General features: G+C 33.5%; 1 protein-coding gene across 1 annotated transcript; it reads left to right on the plus strand.

Annotated features, from left to right (window-relative positions):
• LOC115217334 (lanC-like protein 2) lies at positions 1 to 15,814 on the plus strand. The gene is made up of 9 exons (XM_029786996.2): positions 1 to 221; positions 4,173 to 4,290; positions 6,509 to 6,725; positions 7,296 to 7,437; positions 7,527 to 7,667; positions 7,970 to 8,152; positions 10,127 to 10,303; positions 11,054 to 11,126; positions 15,214 to 15,814. The coding sequence occupies exons 1-9, from the start codon at positions 147 to 149 to the stop codon at positions 15,288 to 15,290; spliced, it is 1,203 nt and encodes a 400-aa protein (XP_029642856.1). The 5' UTR covers positions 1 to 146; the 3' UTR covers positions 15,291 to 15,814.
• Positions 15,815 to 20,768: the final 4,954 nt, after the last annotated feature.

The following is a 20,768-nucleotide window of genomic DNA, read 5'->3' on the forward strand; positions in this document are numbered from 1 at the left end:
TTGTTGCCGAAACACAATATCTGTTTTAAACGGAATGCATTCAATGCAGGACCCTTAAAACTGTGGTTCTCACAGCCTCCTCTTGCGTACAGTACAATCCACTAATCAATATTTTTGTGTGTGCTTCAAACCACTGAATTTTAAAAATGGGCGATCGAAGAGAATTCCCAAATCCCTTTCCTCCCTTCCATGGAGAGAACCTTCTTAGTCCCCAGGGAAAGGTAAAATAATTTTATAAATCTGGGAAATTGAAACTATTTTTAGTCAATTCATTTTAATTTTAATTTTTATTTGTTGAATATAAAGCATGTATTTAGTAAAATGAAAAAAAAACAACAAATAATATATATTCATTATTATTATTATTTTGTCAATATTCAGTTAATTGCAATAAAATTCAGTTTTACGTTTGAATCTTAGATGACATATTTCAAAAATATAGACCAAGGATTATTTTTTCAAACTTTAAATAAAGTGATTATTGTTAGATAATTGCAATGCTAAAATGATAATAGTTCATTAAAGAATGTTTTCATATTTTAATATATCAACACAACGGTTGCTTGTATAATAGCAATCATCGAATAGTTTTCATATATTTTACGCCTTGTTTTCAACAACTTCGTGTTTTTTTTTTTTACCACTTTTTATGAAATTTATTATCATAACAAGAAACAAACGAGTGTTAGAAAAAGTTATTCAGACAAAAAAAAAAATCCTTAAATTAGAAAAACAAAACAACACAGGCACCCACACACACAAACAACAAAAACATTTTTGTGTGTGTGTGCTTGAAATTTACATGCAAATAAGTATATATTGTTTAATGTTTAGCCTGTATTTTAATGTAAAAAGAGAATTAAGATTGTTAACGTCTCTGAATCAGTTTTACTTTTGGGGAGAGGTAAATTATCGATTCAGAAAGAGCCTTTCTTTTCCGATGAAGGGCTCTGCTTTGAAACGTCATTTTTTTTTTTTCGTTCCGCATCACTAACATACATAGATACATACACTAACATTTAGCTTTTACTGTATTGATTTTTAAGAAAATGAGAATCTTTGCCATCAGTCTTAAATTCTAATGATTATATTTTCGATAACTTCGATTCAATTATTTATTTAGTTCTTTTTTCTAAAAAAAAAAAAAAAGCGGCTGCATCTTTTCTTACTTGAGCATTCGTGTGTATATGCTTCGCTTATAGACACCTCATCATATAAAGGTTTTTTAAAAAAATGCTAGATAAGAAATATTACAACCGTTTTTATACACCCATTATTAATAATTTTGAGTCTACAAAAGAAAAAAAAAAAAAAGGCATAGAATATGAAGATAGCTAAAATGAGCTTGAAGAATTATCACACATTTTGACATGTCTAGAAAATGTTGAATTTTCATGTCTAGTTACTGACTTTGTCTTGATCAACTGCTCCCAGATGACACTTTATTGGGAAACTTTTTCTTTAAGATTAAATAGAATGAAGAATTTGATAAGACTTATTATTGCCTTACTTAAAGCAGTGAGTGAGCTGGCAGAATCATCATTAAGTTGGACAAAATGCTTAGAAGCATTTCATCTGGGTCTTTATGTTCTGAGTTTAAGGTCCACCAAGGTTGACTTTGCCCTTTCATCCTTTCATGTTTGATGAAATAAGTACCATTTGAAGAGTGGGGTAGATATAATCAACTTACCACCACAACCTTCTTCCTTAAAATTGCTGACTTTGTACTAAAATTTAAAATCTGTATTATTGGTTGTGCCTTTCTTCCTAATAAAAAAGAAATCAAACAACAGAAACGTGAAATATAATTTTTATAATAACTTTTAAAAATGGAACCCTCACTCAGTTACTGAAATTTTGTCAGAAAAGTGGAACATAACAAGGGGCTTGTGCTGGAATCTGGTATCAGTCATTATTGGTTGAGAGTAATCCCAATATATTGTGCAAATCAGCACAAGACAACAAAGTCAATTTATTTATTATTCAATGTCTAGTAATCATTACTCGTAATCTATGTCCAACATCTGTCTAAATCTAGTTATTGCAATTCTCTTCATATAAAGAATATTCTCAATAAAGATTTTACTCTACTTCATCATGCCTAGCTGCTGAAAAATCATGAAAAAAGCTATTGTAAAGAAGATTATTCAGTAGTTTTTCTGTTTGATATGTAATGTAATCTATAATGATGATAATAATAATAATTCTTTTCTTTACTAACCATAAGTGTTGACAAAAAGATCAAAGATGGTGCAGTTTGTGCTTACATAAAAACCACATAAACTAGTAAGATTAAAAAAAGAAAGAAATTGAAAATAGAAAAATTTTCTAAAAAATGCAAAGGCGACATCCAAGGATTACTTGTGGAAACTTACATAGACCACATTCACCCTGATCACTAAGGCAAGTTTTCCCTCTCCCAGTTGTTCTTTTCTAATCTACAGTCACATGCACAGAGCAGGCTGGTTCACTACTCTCTCCACCTTTCAATGAAATTGTTGGGTAATAATTGGTGCCTTGGGAATTTTAAGTAAAGATGTCGACAAATGGTCAAAGGAGGTTAGAATAGTATGTCCTGTAGAGCTTCTACAGAAAGCTTGCCTTTTAGGGACAGGAAAGCTTATCAGGAGGGTCTTAAGCACTTGAAAGACTATTGAAAGCTTGTGAATACCTAAGGTTACTAGTTGTAACCTGCTTCTCACATAAATTCTACTAGGAATGAGAATGAACCTGAATCAAATCAGTAATAACAATTCTTTATACTACTGTCACAAGGCCTGAAATTTTTGTAGGAGGTGACTAGTTGATTGGATCAACCCCTATTCTCTGTTTTTTTTGACCTCACCCAAAAAGATGGACAAAGTTGATCTCATTGCCATTTGAAAGAAATGCTGCTAAGCATTTTGTCTGGTGTGCTAATGATTCTGTGAGCTCACTGTCTTCATAATAATGTTTCTACTATAGGCTCAAAGTCTGAAATTTTAGGGGAGTGAAGTAATCGATTACATTAACTCCAGTGCTCAACTAGTACTTATTTCTTCTACCTCAAAAGGATGAAAGGCAAAGTCGACTTTAGTGGAAAATATGAATGCAGAATGTAAAGATGGATGAATGCTGCTAAGCATTTTGTCCAGTATACTGATGGTTCTGCCAGTTTACCACTTCACTGCCTTAATAACAATAATATAATTTTAATAACTGTTTTTCATTTAGGCACAAGGCCAGCAATTTTGAGGAGAGTGAGATTAGTCAATAAAATAACGTGTGGATCTTTTCGGTTTGAATGGTAGTTTTTAACATAATTTCTAGGTAACTAAAAAATTTTAAACTTCGTATACTAGTAGAATGTGTTTATAAAACATCTTTTTCTCTTGGCTTTATTGAGAAAATTCTATAGTTTGTAAGATATTTGTTGTTTTTTTCTTCAATTTCTGCAATTTCAACCAATCAATTACATCCATTGAGGTAAACAACATTCTGTGCCGTATGAATATGTCCCTCGTTTAAGAAACAGATTGGGTTTATTTACATTTGTGAAGAAAAAAAGAAACCCTTCCCCCCACTCCTAACCTTAAAATAGATTGAAATGCAATAGATCGATACTAGGGTCATAATTATGGGTGACAATTTCATGTGACATCGCTAGAAAAAACTGCCATTCAAACCGAAAAGATCCTAATGTGTTAATCAATGGGACTGATTTAATCAACTAAACTTTTTCTCCAAATTTCTGGTCTTCTAGCTAAGTTAGAAACAATACATAAGATTGTTAAATCATTCACCCATTATTGCATGTTTATCATCATGTATTAGTGTTATGCTTGCATTATTACTCTGTGTAAAGGTAGCAAGTTGACAGAATTGTTAGCATGCCAGACAAAATGCTGTTAAGCATTTTATTCATCTTTATGTTCTGTCTTCAGATTCTGCTGAGGTTGACTTTGCCTTTCATTTTTTGGGGGCTGATAAAATAAGTACCCAGTGAAGCGCTGGGGGTTGATATAATCGACTACCACCTCTCACTCCCTAAAAATTTCAGCTCTTGTGTCTATTGTAGGGAAGGATATTAATCTTGCATATCTTCATATATTCTTGTTTTTTTTGCTGCTTAAATCAAATATTTTCATTACAATAAAATGACAATAAATTGAATTGATATTATTTATTTTCAGATTGCTGAAGAATTTTCTGTAAAGCTGGAAGATTGTATTCAAAGTCTTTTGAGCAAATTAGATTATGGACTGAAAAGTCAGGATAAAAATGACTTCACTGTCTATACTGGAGTTACTGGTCAGTATAAAATGTTTTTTAAATTTTGTCTTAATTACTTTTTCAAAAGAAATTATATATATATTTTTTGTTATTTTGGGGGATCCATTTCAGTATGAGCTCACCAAGTTTGATATCATCATCATCCTTCATCATTCTCATTTAACATCTGATTTTTCATGCTGGCATGGGTCGGATGGTTTGACAGGAGAGTGCCAACTGGAGAGCTGCAGCAGTTTCCAAATGTCTATTTTGGCATAGTTTCTGTAGCTGGATGCTCTTCCTAATGCCAACACTTTACAGAGTATACTAGATGCTTTTTATGTGGCACCAGCACTGGGGCATTTTATGTGGCACCAACATGGGTGCTTTTTATTTAATAACTGCTTCTGTGGCTCTATCTGAAGCTGCTGGGATTTGCTGAGAATATTCTGGATGTGACTTTGACTTTCTATTTATTCTCAGGGCTTTTAGTTTGTACTTATTCATTCTTTTCCTGCTGCCAAGAATGATTGTTTTTTTTTTTTTGGTGCATGTGCAGTCAAATCTGTTTTATTTTCAAAGTGTCTTTGTTTAGTTTCGTATGTATAAATAAGATCCTGTTGAGTTTATTTGAATTTAGTGCTATTTGTTTCACTTTAATTAGATGTTACACTTCAGCTGATTGTACTTCTCTGTGAATTGCTTTAGATTACCATGGGGCATTTCTGATTTTTGTCTTGATGAGAAAGCATTCTTCTGTGATATCATCATCATCATCATCATCATTTAACGTCCGCTTTCCATGCTAGCATGGGTTGGACGGTTCAACTGGGGTCTGGGGAGCTCGAAGGCTGCACCAGGCCAGTCAGATCTGGCAGTGTTTCTACAGCTGGATGCCCTTCCTAACGCCAACCACTCCGAGAGTGTAGTGGGTGATTTTATGTGCCACCGACACAGGTGCCAGACGAGGCTGGCGAACGGTCACACTCGGATGGTGTTTTTTATGTGCCACCGACACAGGTGCCAAGAATGGACAAAATTATCATATACTGTATTTAAGGAGTTGCTTTCAGTCTCTACTTGCAATGCTTCAAACCTGTGTTTGATACAACATATTGTTGACAGATTTCTTCATTGTTCAGTGAAGTTTTCTGTTTGTTGTTTCAATAATCTCAATAAAATTCAGGTAAATGGTATACAATGATCTGAACTAATTCTTTCACTAACACACTGAAAAGGACATGAAAGGAAGGTAACTGGGTTTGATTATAAACCACAAGAATTCTGGAAGATAGAGGCTTTCAGTGATTTTCTCCTTCAGTAATGCAGTATGCATTAGAGAAGTGCCACATTGCAGGAGAGCTAAGTAAAAACTCATGAGCGATACACTTCTAGGGATGTCCTGATGTTGATATACAATGGGTTATTTTTTCCAGCAAAAAACCTTCATTGAACAGCATCTTTACATTCATTGTCATCATCATCTTTGTCATCATCATATGTCCGCTTTCTATGCTGGCATGGGTTGGATGGTTTGACATGGGGCTGGTCAGCTGGGAGCTGTCCAGACTCCAGTTATCTGTTGTAGCATGGTTTCTAAGGCTGAATACCCTTCTTTATGCTAATCACTTAACAGAGTATGCTGGGTGCCTTTTACATGCCACTGACACAAGTACGTTTTATGTGACACCAGCACCTGAAGGGACAAACATGCGGGTTCAAATTTTATTTTTCAACAGGTGTATTATTGCCTTATGAATGTTGGCAAAGCACATGATTAATACCACTTGTTTCAGTTTGCATCACTGAAAATAAAGAATTTTCATTTTTATAGTTAAAGAATTGGGAGTAGATAGATTCAATTTATAAATGTGCTTCCTTAAAAAATAAGCAAATATCCATGTTTGAAAAACCAAGTCTATGCTGCCTTAGTAAAATGCATAAAGGGAGGAAAATGCAAGTTTTGTTTGAGAGTCAAATCTGTTCATCTATAAATATTTGGTTATTTGATGAATATCATTTTCAACATCATCAGAAAACACTTAGTTATTGAAAATTTCCTGCATAAGAATCTATCAAAATCTATAACAATTTTTATTGTATATTTTTGAGGAGTTTTCAAAAGCAACTGATTTCAATGTTTTGGAGTTTCATATCCTTAAGTTTTACTCGTTATGAATTCTGAAATGCTAAAGGAAGGTAAGTAATTTATTACTGAGGAATTAATTATAAATTTCTTTTGTTATTTCTATTACAGGAATAGCTTTGTTACACTTTCACCTTTATAATGCGGGACCATCTAGAGGAGATTCCAAACATCTAAGAGATGCTGCTGAGATACTTGAACGGCCACTTCGTCATTTGAAAGAACATCGTTTTACATTTCTTTGTGGAGATGCTGGACCGCTAGCAATTGGAGCTGTTGTCTACAGTAAACTTGGTAAAGAAGGTCGCAGTGAAGAATGTATCCGCAAGTTAGTCATATAATTTTATTTCACTTTCTTTACCATTTTTATCTTTTGACTGGGCCTGGTGTAGCCTTTTGGCTTCCCAGACCCCAGTTGAACCGTCCAACCCATGCTAGCATGGAAAGCGGACGCTAAACGATGATGATAATGATGATGATGAAAGAGAACAACCAAGGACATGTGTGGTTTGAGTCCTACAGATAACTTTTGCCCTTTTATTCATCCAAGGGGTTTTTAGCCCAATATAATGTGAACCGTTATTTATGACTGTATTCACTTCAAGATACACCATTAAATGACTTATTAAAAAGTATTTTTTAGTGTTATTCTATCCTTTAACATTCTTTTTCCATCACCATGGCAATGAAAATGTAGTCATTATTTAATTGTATATTTCATTTAATTTCTTCCATTTCCATGAACATATCAGTGTATAAATCATAATAAACTAGAATATTTGTAATTTGACATGCTGCGACTCACATTCCCTAGTTAAGCATTCTCTATATTCGATTATAACCTAGTGATATATGTTAACCATACAGTTTATTGCAAGCAAAGTACTTTTTCTTATAGGTTGTGTGACATGTTGCCACAAGTCATACAAGATGAATCTCTCCCAGATGAAATACTTTATGGTCGTGCAGGCTATGTTTATGCATTACTGTTTGTGCGACATTATCTTGGAGATGCTCTTGATGGAAAGCTCATTCTGCAGGTAAGAGATTCTTATCCTCTTAAATTAGAATTCATTTAATTTCCTATACAGAGAAAAACTAAACAAGATTTTAATAATTTTTTTTATAGGTTTGCCAGAAAATGTTAAAATCTGGTCAACAAACAGCCCATCGAGAACGCAGTAAATGCCCATTAATGTATGAATGGCATGAAAAGAAATATTTTGGAGCTGCTCATGGCCTCTCTGGAATATTTTTCATGTTAATGCAGGTATGTTTCTGTTGTAAAATCTTTGTATTTTATGGTAATGTAAAATATAAAATAAAACATATTGTTATGAAATTCAGTGTTGAATCAATACTCAAGTTTATATTTTTATGTTTAATATTGTATCATAGTGTTCAATAATGCTGTCAGAACCACAGTTTTGAGTATTTCCACTATCATGTTTCTGTACTCATTAGTTTTTCTAATTTATACACACATACTAACTATATATATATTTTTTTTTAATTGTAGATTGGTGACCCTTCATTAAATTCTCAACTGGAACAATTTTTTTTTAATTGTAGATTGGTGACCCTTCATTAAATTCTCAACTGGAACAATTTGTTCTGCCTAGCATTGATTACATGCTTCAGTTACAGTTTCCTTCTGGCAACTGTCCATCTTCTATGGGCAGTAATACTGACAAACTTGTCCATTGGTGTCATGGTGCTCCTGGTTGGATACATATGTTTGCTATGGCTTATAAGGTAAAATATTTTCTAATTATTATTGATAATTTTAGGTGAGTACCTTACAAAGTTCTCAGGGAAATAATGTTGCCACTCAGTTTTCATACTCAGTTGCTATTGCTTTTTAAAAAATAGCGTAAGAACCACAATTTATATTTTCCATTCACTAAAACTTTTAAAAGAAATTATAGTATCACTAATAGTTCCTTATCATCAAGTTTCTTACCATTGTTTTAACGTCCACTTTTCTTATACTAACATATGTCAGATGAGATTTCAGGCAAAGGCTGCGCCAGGCCCAGTCTGATCTGGCAGTGTTTCTACGGCTGGATGCCCTTCCTAACGCATCCTGCCGTAGAAACACTGCCAGATCAGACTGGGCCTGGCGCAGCCTTCTGGCTTCCCAGACTCCAGTTGAACCGTCCAACCCATGCTAGCATGGAAAACGGACGTTAAACGATGATGATGATGTGGATGAACTGACCTTCCTGCCACCAACCCTCCCTTGTTTCCAAGTATGATACTATTTCCTTTTGTTTTTTAAACTGTGTGCTTGCTTCTCAACCACATGGTTTTGGGTTCAGCCCTACTGCATGGCACCTTGGGCAAGTGTCTTCTCCTATAGTCTTGGGTCAACCGAAGTTTTGTGATTGAATTTAGTAGGCAGAAGTTCCCATCATATGTATTCATGTGTGTGAAAGTGCTTGTGCCTGCTAACAGACAGGAGAGAAAAGAAAACTGCTCCATGGCTTGACGTATTTTTGCGACAGACGTAACTCGTGATACTGTACATATGGTGATGTTGTTTACAATGCTTACATAGAATTTCAAAACAATGGGAATATGCCCCTCCCCAACACATGCAGGCACATAGGCACACACATACACTATCATCATCAAAATTTAACATTGATGTTCCATACTGACAGGGATTGGATAGTTTGATAGGATAACTGCATTATGATCCAGTATCTGCTTTAACATAGTTTCTATGGCTGGATACCCTTCCTAATGCCAATTACTTTACAGAGTGGAGAGGGTACTTTTTTTTCATGCCACCAGAACTAGTGAGGTTATTTATACATATATGTATTAACAACATATGTTAAATTTATTCCCCTCTTATTAAGGATCTTTCAGACTACTTCCTTCGTAGTCCCTTATACTTAGTTTAAAATTGCAATGCTGCAGAACCCATTAGTTCACTGCCTCTTTGAGAGCTTCACAATTCTACTTTTAAAACCAATTGCTGTTAATGGCAGCTGTTTGTGGTATGTCGCAAACCTGAGAATAACTCTACAACTGATAAAACTAGCAGCCCTGGATTCAAAATTATACAATGGTTTCTTTTGGAAACGATTCTACGACTAATAAAATCAGCAACCTCGTTCATTAATATTTTATCTGGTAATTCATGCCTTTAGATCATTAAGTTCATCTTAACATCTTTGTATGTCAATGTTAGGAGTTTTTATGCAGTTGCTTGACCTGCTAAAAATAGCAACCAAATTTCAAACCTATTGTCTTAAAAAACAAAGGAACCATTGGATACTATACTTCTAGATACACTCTGTCTATTAAAAAAATAATGGGATTAGTTACAACTTTAATGCATTTTGATGATAGGTCTCTGCTCAGTTGTGACCGATCTGTATAGCTCAACATCAACGACAACCTATATTACTGATATTTGGTTATTCAGTTACTGTCCATTTCTCTAGATTGAGTGTGTAAGATAATTTTGTTCCACTGCATACTACATCAGTCTTATCACTAAAACATTGAGCTTGAAAGTACCTAAATCCTTTGTGATATAACAAATGCTGTTGCAATATCCTACTATATCAAATATAGATATCTAATTACTATAAATACATTCATTTTGTAAAGGGCAGGGTTTTGTCAGTAGTATTAATATGGTTTATATAAGCATGTCTAAGCAAAATATTTTTCTTTTAAAAATAAGTGTAATAATCATCTGTTCTGTTCTAGAAATTTGGCAAAGAGAAATATCTGCAAGCAGCTACAAAATGTGCCGAAGTAATTTGGCAAAAAGGTTTACTTTGGAAAGGCTATGGCATTTGTCACGGTACTGCAGGCAATGCATATGCCTTTTTAACTATGTACAAACTCACAGGAAACCAGACTTATCTTTATCAAGCCTGCAAGGTAAGTGTTATAATTTTTTCCAATCAAAATTATAATTGCGAATTATTGAAAAATCTAATTTCTATATTTCTATGCTCACTGCTATTGTACTCTTTCTATATATTTTATATAACTCCTTTAATGAGAAATTAGTTTGAAATACATGGAAGAAAAATAAAAGACAGCTCTAAATCCCTATGCTATCTGGGAACTAGACTTGTTCAATGTATAGGAAAAGAGTCGGTTGGAACTCAATACTATATATCCTGAATAAGCAGTTAGTACACAAAAGGTCCAGTGGGATGTCTTGCAAAATGATGGAAAACCTGAATTTCAGATGTATAAATGATGGAGAATCTGGATTTCAGATGTATAAATAATGCATTAGAATAGTTGACAGTGACTCACTAAACATATTTGGTAGTTTCTGCTATCTAAATGGAGAAGATAAATGTAGAAAAACAGGTACAGTATGTGGAAAATCTATAGATTTGAGAGAAGTGGGGCAAGCATGGTTTGTTGATGTGTGATATTAATTGATATGAAAAGCTAAGCTTAAGTTAGCTGATCATTAAAGGTATCACTTGAAGCATGCAAGAGATTATTGTGCTACTGTAGACATGTGATGTGAATGGTTGGTGAGTTCTAGATGAACAATACATTGTAGGCTGTCAGTGGAGAGTACCTACATAAAGAGCATAATAATTTCTTGTTTATTTGAGATATTATTATTATCATTTATTATATTTATTTCTTGTTTGTTTTTGTTAGTTTGCAGAATGGTGTTTTGATTATGGCAGACATGGATGTCGTATTGCTGACCGTCCGTTCTCCTTATTTGAAGGTAATTTTGTAATACAATATACATTTTAAAATGATAAATGGAATAACCATTTTTAAATATTCATGATTGAAATTCTACCCTAACCCTGTTTACATGTGGATGCTTTTCCCCTTTTTTTTGTTGTTTTCTGTCTTACAACTTCCTTGATAACTTCACTAGAGCTGGTTGCTCAGCAAAAGCACCAAGTACACACTATAAAGTGGTTGGTGTTAGGAAGGGTATCCATTCTTAGAAACCATGCCAAAGCTGACACTGAAGCTCAGTATAGACTCTGCAGCTCACCAGATCCTGTCAAACTGTCAAACCCATACCAGATTGGAAAACCGATATTGAATGATGATGATGAATTATTTTTGATTTGAATCTGAAAAACATAAATAGTAAGCTGTTATCATCAACATTGTTTTATATCTGCTGTCCATGCTGGTATCAGTTGGATGGGTCATCATGGTACAAGTCAGTTCTTATTGGAAGGTATTTTTACTCGACAGGTTTCAACTCATACATTTCATTTTTGACTGGATTCTATAGTTGGATACCCTTCCTAATACCACCTACTGTACAGAATATACTGGGTGCATTTTACCATGACTAAATGTTTCTCTTGAACTTATGTTGTCTCCACTTTGTCACTAGCACTTTACAGAATATGCTGGGTGAATTTTACTGTAAGTGCCAATATTAGTAAGGTTATCATCTAAAAAGACTTTACTTCTTAATGTCATGTTGGTTCACTTATGGCATTTTAACCAAGAGGGTGACGAGTAGATAGAATAATGATAGAAGAAAACTAAGATACATTGGGTGAATGGGAACAAGGATATGATGGTAGAAAAAGAGTAAATGGCCAAGTACTTTTCCTGAAGCTGTCTCACTAGGAAGATGGCATCTGTGGCACTCTTCCCAGGTACAACACCAAACTGCATCTCATCTAGTTTAATTCTATTTCTAATCAATTGCGCTATAACCCTCTCAGTAACTTTCATGACTTGGTCTAGCAATTTAATACCTCTGTATTTGTTTCTATCTAAGGCATCACCTTGTAGCAGCTAACTATAATACTACTACACCAGTCATTGGGGATGGTGCCCTCCTGAATAACTTGACTAACTGTATGGGTGACTAAGCTGTATCCTACATCACTGGAGATTTTAATCATCTCAGCAGTGATTCCTGATGACCCAGAGGCTTTCCTTGTCTTCATATCCTTAATTGCTTTATTATGCTGCTATCAACTCTTATGGCTCGTCCCTCAATTGGTTCGATATTTGGTAGACTCTCCTTCTCCCATTCATTTTCTACATTTAGTAACCTTTCATAGTGACACTTCCATGCATCTTTCTTCTCTGAGTCACTAAGTGCAAGCATACCATTATCCATTTGCACACATTTCTATTCTCATATATATATAATGGACTCTCCCATCGTTAGATGACATATGAGGGTTCAACAGCTTCTTACCAAACAACCACACAAATGATTTGTTTATTGTGATCAAATGTTTGTGTAGACATAAGCTCACTCTCTCCATCAGATTGATATTACCAGCACCGCTTGCCATGCTATATTATATATATATATGTGCAAGAGAGTCTACTACGCTGGTATGGTCATGTGGCAAGGAAGAATGAGGGTAGCTGTGTGCCAGTAAGGCAACTTAATATAGAATGATTTTCGTCATTTCTTTCTCTTTTACCTGCGTGGTTTGTTCTTGAGTGCTTTGGTTCTACTAGGATCTCCCTTTAAAGTAGAAGGAATAGCCAAAACTTTTTGACTGCTATTTCTAAATTCGGTGTGTGGTGAGGCAGATCGTTGCTGAACCCTAATTATTTAGTATATATATATATATATATATTATATTAAATCTCTTATGATAAAAGGCAGATTCTCTCTGCCTGTTCCCATGTTTCTTTTTAATACAATTCTACAATATAGAATTTCTTCAATTGGAATTTACCTATGATTTTTCCAAGTAGATTCAATTGGGTCATGGCATGTAAAGTTTTTTCAATTTGACTCCCAATTAAGCAAAAATTCGAGAAAACTCTATATTTTACGATTTCCCTCTCTCATTTCAAGTGGTTTACTCCTGCTATTACCACCACACTTTCTCCTACTTTCTCTTTGCAAGTGTGAAACTATTAAAGTGAAAGTATTATATAACAGGGATGAGCCATTAATAGTGGTCATCCTTTTTGCTAGAGGAAGATCCGCTATGGTCTTATACGCTACACCACTGGTTTTCAATTCATATTAATCAAATTAATATTCAATTTTTCACCCTTATTATGTGTGTGTATTAGCAATTCGTATAAAATTGCATCAATGACTTGAACTTGAATAAGTGGTTTCACATAAATGGGGATAAATTAAAAAGGTTTCTTGTTATTATTATTACTGTTTGACTATTGTAATCACGTTTGTTGGTTCCTCGTCAGGGAAACGTTGTTGTGTTGCATTTGTTAAATAATTGTAAACCGTAACCCTCCCCCTTTCGGAGAAGGGGCTTTCGTTATTGTTTAAAAATTGAATTGTGTCCCTGTTTGGGGAAATTGACAATATTTTCACCGTCTTTACGGAAGCATTTTTGTTAAAATGCCTTCGATAGAAGAAAGTCCAAAATGAATTTCGCTGCAGCCGTACACTTCTATACAAGAGGGAGGACAAGATCCAATTGATCGAAATTGCAAGAGACGGGCCTACAATTCCAGTCTGTTATATATTTTGAGTATTGTTATCACTAGCGATATCAAGATATAACTTTGTATTTTGTGTGTAGATGTATATATATATATAGATGTACCTGTAATATGTACACATATATATACACATATATACATGCATAATATATCTACCCATACACACATACGCACACACACACACACATACATAGGGGCAGGTGTGGCTGTGTGGTAACAAAGTATGTTCCAAACACATGGTCCTGGGTTCAGTCCCACTGTGTGGTGACTTGGCATGTGTCTTCTGCTGTAGCTTCAGACCAACAAAAGCCTTCTCAGTGGATTTTGTACATATATACAGGCATACATACATATATATACATGCATATGTACATATTCGGCATAAACACTCTACCACTACAACTAATAACTGTTGGGAACACTTTGCCTACATAGGGCATCCATTCTCTTTTAACACAGCATGAAGTCTTGTAACAGCACATCTGCTGCCGTTCGTGGAAAACGAAGAGACCCTATTCACCTGCGAACGTTTTACACCGCCTTCCACGACTATCAAATTCTTACAATTATGAGAACAATAACATGGCTCTTTTCAAGGCAACCTCGCATTCAATTCTTACACCATTCTACGAGGGGGTAGGAACCCCTTTACACGGCTTTCTATACACTTACAAATACATTCATTCGCCATAAACTTATATCAATATTTGCCTGAATAATCATCATAATTCAGTGCAATCATTAACAGTACTTTCAAGCAATTCAGCCCCGAGCATTGCCGGGCAATTCGTCTAGTTAGAGATAAAACCACTACTAGGCAAATCAAATAGTGAAAATCATAAGCCAATACCTAGAAATAAATTTAATTAAAAAATATATAAAAAATATAAAATATAAAATATAAAAATCCAATTAAAATATTTAAATTAAAGTTAAAAATTAAAAAAATTGTTTAAATTAATAATTTAAACTTATAAATTATAAATATATATATATATTTTTATTATTATTTTATTTAATTATTTATTTTTTTAATAAATATTTTTATATTTATTTATTTATTTTTTTATAAATATTTTTATATTTATTTATTTATTTTTTTATAAACTATCAAAAAGTATTAAAACTTTAATAAGATAAAGAGTATTTGCCTAGTAGTGGTTTTATCTCTAATTTAATATAATATATATATATACTATAAAATTAGATTTAATCCTAAATCTAATTTTTCCCTGTAAGTTTGGATTTACTCCTTAATATTATTATTATATATATATATATATTTATGTTATATATATTATACATATACAATTATGTTTTATTATATTTCATTCATTTCTAATGTATAAATTTCAAGTGATTCACATAATATTTTCAATTTCTTTCAGGGATGGCCGGAACTATATACTTTTTAGTTGATATGATGGACCCTTCGAAAGCAAAATTCCCAGCTTTTGAACTATAAAGTGTATTTGCTCTCAGCAATCTTGCCAATGTTTTTTTTTTAATATACATATTTAAATTAATATTTTGGTGGGATTAATTTTAAGAATATTTGTGTTAACTTCCTAGTTAGTTAAAGCTATATTTCTTGAAGAGTTCACCACCTTAATTGCTATGGTACTGTACTCCTGCTTCCCAGGGTGTTAGCTTGTATCTAACTGCAGAAGTTGTGTTGTTTTTGTGCAAGGTACTCACCAGTACTTGCTTAAGGTTCCTTAACTAAGTACTTAACAAGAATTGATACATCTTTTGAAAGTGTTCAACAGAAATATTTCCTAAATGATATTGTTTTTATTTCACATGTATTGCTTGTGTTTGAAAAAGAGCTGAACATTTCTTATATTTCTTATCCTTAAAATTTCTAGCTTTGTGTCTAAATGAAAGAGCCTGGAGAGGTTTATCAGGAACCACACCTTTTATCCTATCACTCTATATTATATAGCAGTGTCCTTCAGAAGCCATGTAAGTGTGCTACATGGTGGACTTTTTTTTTCTCATTCCTTATACATAAATATTCATAATTTTTATGTAAGATTTTAAAGTGAATAATTGCTTATTTTCAACTGATATTCAGAATTACTTATAGACATATGTTTGCACTAAGTTGTGTTGAATCTCAATTCATAATGTAAAAGCATTTTGAAAATGTGTACACATATTCATATATATATTTAACTATAATTTAGTGATGCTTTGAAATAACGAAGTATTTCTAAAAATTAACCCATTCTGATATTAAATATAAAAAGTCTGAAATTGGTATGCTGTTTTAATTGTACATTAATAACTGTATCTAGTTAATGGTTCCCAATTATAGAAATTATAAATATTTTTAGGAATGATCATTTTTCTGTTATTTACATTTCTCCAGAAAACAGCTGTCAATATTCACAAAATCTTTGAATTGTATCAATTCTGTTTTGAAAAGAAATCCCTAAACTTCAGTTCAGTATTTAATTTTTATTATGATTGTTTTTAATATCTTTTTAATAAAATTATTATACAGGAAACAAATATTTTTTTTATTTATATCACCATCAGCTTTCATATGCTGCAGTTGACTCCATAAAATTGCAATGCTTTCCTCCCAGTAATTTTTATTTAAGGGCAGTTCCCTCAAATCCTTTTTACAATTTCAAGTTTTCTTCAAAAATATGCAGTTTTCTTTGTTCCATTTTTATACCATCATCGTTTTCTGCTCTCAATGAGCCAGTTGATTAAAGTAACTCACTACCCACCATCCTACCAACTTTCCAGCAGTCTGTGATATTTCTCAAAGCTATGTCAATTCTTTGTTGATTACTCTTGGCGGTAAAAGTGCTTCATTTATTACTTCTCCAAGATAGCTAAGCAGGTAACTGATACTATTTCTTTGGTTTGTCTCTCCACATCTCCTACACTATCAGAGTATACAAACTCCAAGTAGTTGAAATGCAGCTGTTCATGGGAGGAAAAGTGTCTACAAAATATTATCACCATTAACTGCAAAGCATTCACCAACCTCTGCAAAATAACTCAGGAAAACAGAGCATGCCTACATACATTGCATAACCTGTATGCTTTCCTTCTTGAATTGTAACATGTCCAATAGATTCTCTGCTAATTTTTGTGACTCTTCCTACCTGCTGATTTTAAATCCAGATGGTTCTGCAAATAGCATTCCTAGAGTCAAAGCTACCAAATTGGCTGCTCATTTAGCCTTCAGCTCCACACTACATATATTTAATAAACTCTGCCCCAAATTTCACTAATTTCATTCGAGCTGAATTCATCCCTAAGTGCAATCTTCTTTAATGATTAAGAATGTGATGAAGTCACAGTTCCTGTTGGTGTTCCTGCTAGCTCCTACCTTTATTACTCTCTTTGTTCTTTTTATACCCAATGTATGAAAGCCATATATTCCATATTGTGTAAAAAATTGCTTTTTGTGGACACCACAAAAAAAGAAATCTCTCTTGCCCTGCCAATTACTGATTTTTTGCCCTTACTTCCAACATTGTAAACATAATGGGGACAACCACAAAACTTTGTCTATCTTCTGTCTTTCCTTAGATATATCAAGTGACCTTGTTTCCTCTACATCATTAAAATCAGTATTAATTCCCTTGACAAAAAGGTGGCAACTGGCAGAATTGTTAGCATACTGGGCTAAATGCTTAATGGCATTTCATCTATCATTATGTTCTTAGTTCAAATTCCATTGACTTTGCCTTTCATCCTTTTGGGGTTGATAAAATAAGTATGAGTCGAATTCTGGGGTCAGTGTAAGTGACTTGCCCCTCCCCTGAAATTGCTGGCATTGTGCCAAAATTGGAAACCAATATTTTACAGTAAGTCTCTCTCTCTCTCCCACATTTTACCAAGTTTGGTGTGATTCCTGGTTTTGTTAAGTATCTCTTATATGCTTTCTTTAGCAATTTATCGATCTTCTTACTGATACTTCTAACATTTGCAGATGGTGTTTCACTTTTCATCTTCTGCACAACACAGAAAAAATATCCTCCAAAGTATTCATGACAACCTAGTCTACTTCAACACAATCTTTACACATGTCAAAGAATTAATCTTGCAACATGAAGTTTTCCCAACTTGTGAGCAATACAGAGCTAAAACCTACAAACATTGCAAATAAGTCTCTGATGATTTTTCATAGTGATCACATATAACATTGCTAGGTTTCTTTTATTAGGACCACAAAATTCCAACAGAGTCTGGTCTAAAGTATAAATGTGATTTACATTATTCTTCACATATTTGGGATGGCATTGTGACAGCACAAACCTCTTAGATTGCATACAAAAAAAAAAAAGCCAGCTGATTAATTGGTAAAGATTCACTCACTAAAATACTAGACAAGACATTGTTTAACCCTTTAGTATTTAAATCGGCCATATCAGGCTCAAATATTCTGTTTTATATTCAAACTGGTGAGATCTAGTCTCACATACCTGTCCTACAATGTCATTCTAAACACAAGCAGTCATACTAATGAAATTTCAAGGCTACAAGATAACGCGTGATTAATTGAAAATAATGTGAATAAATAAGCATTGCATTTGACGGAGTTACCTGAATACTAAAGGGTTAATTTATTTCTTCTTAAACTACAATATTCAATCCTAAACTGCAAGCTAAAGATCACCTCTGCCTAAGACTTACCAATGCATTTGCTTCTGCTCCATTTCACAAATCAGTACTTAAATACTTATTTTTCGCTATTCCTTTATGACTAGAGCTCATTTTGAGGTCTCCACTTTGGTTTTACATTTACGATATTAAATGATGATGATCATCATCATTCCAGTGTGTTAGTAGGATGGTAAACACCCTTATGGATACACTTGCAGAATATCAACATTTAATGTATTATCACTATCATAGAAAACTCTTTTACTCTCTACTCTTTTACTTGTTTCAGTCATTTGACTGTGGTCATGCTGGAGCACTGCCTTTAGTCGAGCAAATCGACCCCAGGACTTATTCTTTGTAAGCCTAGTACTTATTCTATCGGTCTCTTTTGCTGAACCGCTAAGTTACGGGGACGTAAACACACCACCATCAGTTGTCAAGCGATGTTGGGGGGGACAAACACAAACACATAAACACACACACATATATATATATGACAAGCTTTCAGTTTCCGTCTACCAAATCCACTCACAAGGCTTTGGTTGGCCCGAGGCTATAGTAGAAGACACTTGCCCAAGGTGCCACACAGTGGGAATGAACCCGGAACCATGTGGTTGGTAAGCAAGCTACTTATCACACAGCCACTCCTGCACCTAACATTATTACTGTAATGATTTAAACTTTTCATTTGGACAACAGGATAACTTATGCCATCTTGGATATGATCATGTACTTGTCACCCCAAAATGTAGTTCTTTATAATGCACAGCCTTAATTTTTAGTTTTAAAATTTGTATTACAAATGAATAAATATGATTATCTCATTATCTATATGATTATATTATTGAGTTAATATTTCTTTTTGCTAGGATGTCAAAATCATTGTTTTATATGAGCTGTAGTTTATGGTTTGCTATTGGAGACAAAGCTTACATATTGTTTAGACTGTCAAGTTTTTCTCAATAGCAAAATACTCAGTTCATTTGAGTATACTTAATCTTGTTTTACTGAATGTCATTCATATTAAGGTGTAAACCAAATAGAATTTCCTTTCATAGACAAAAAAAACTCGAAAATATTAAGTTAAAAAATCATTTTATTAATATAATACTATAAAGTTTTTGTAAGTAGGAAAGAAAACATTGGCTTGATAGGGAAATAGTCATGCTCAATAAGCAGAAAAGGATTAGTTAGAAATTCTATACAGTGTACCCAGTGTAAAGACTGGACACATGAGGCGTAGTGGAATCATAATAGAAAAGATAGACTTCATATGTATGGGACAATAAGTATAAGAGCACATGGGAAATAAAATACTCTCTATCTAATTAGCAGCAGGGATATTTTGAGAATATAGGAGCTACAGTAAGAACAGCTGGAAAAAAGTTCAAGAAACTCTTAATTATACAGGCTACAAAGGGTTTCTCTTTCAGAGTGAAAAATAGATTGTATCATACTTGAGTATGAATTGCAAATGTTGCATGGGAGTGAAACACTGGTCCTGAATGTAGAGGACATGCAAAGGCTAGAAAGTACATGAACAAAGGAATGCAGATGAGCCAAGAGAACCATTATGTATAAAATGAACCATGTAGTGTGTAAGAGAGATATCTGTGCTGGTATGGGCATATGAAATGTATGGATGATATCAGCTCTGTAGAGGAAAGCAGGGTGCATCAAAGTAGATATAACCTGAAGAGGAGACTCACAAAGAATTGTGAAGACCGATCTCAGGTTGATGTACCTCATAAAAGAGATGACTGATTACAAGCAGCTTTGGGGGAGATGTGCCTGCCTGTGCAAGCATGGTGAAATGAATGTTAAAAGTATTTGAGGCTAAATGTTTCCAAATATTTTCTCCTTTTTGCAAAACAATGAAGTACAACAGACAGTCTCTATTTGTGTCAATTTCAAAATTACACACACACAGATTTTTGTTGTTTTTACAAATGCTTTATTCTATGCTGGCATAGGTTACATGAAACTGTTGAAATAATACTGTATGGTTGGATTCTCTTCCTGTCACCAACCTTTACTTATTTCCAAATAAGGTACTTATTCTAGTGGTTGTTTGGTCTACTGGATGTGTTTTTAAAGCATCAGTAAATATTAACATCATCTTAGAAATAACATTGTTTTAGGCTTTAAGTGTGTAAACAATGTTAAAACACAACTAGGTGGATATAAACACTTGTACACAAACATATATGATGGACATCCATACATTTTCAGTACAATTTCACACAAGGTTAGCCAGCAATGATAGAAGAGACATGTGTAATATAAAAGTGGAAATTAGTAAAAATTATTA

The sequence above is a fragment of the Octopus sinensis genome, linkage group LG1, assembly GCF_006345805.1.
Source record: "Octopus sinensis linkage group LG1, ASM634580v1, whole genome shotgun sequence".
Lineage (NCBI taxonomy): Eukaryota > Metazoa > Mollusca > Cephalopoda > Octopoda > Octopodidae > Octopus > Octopus sinensis.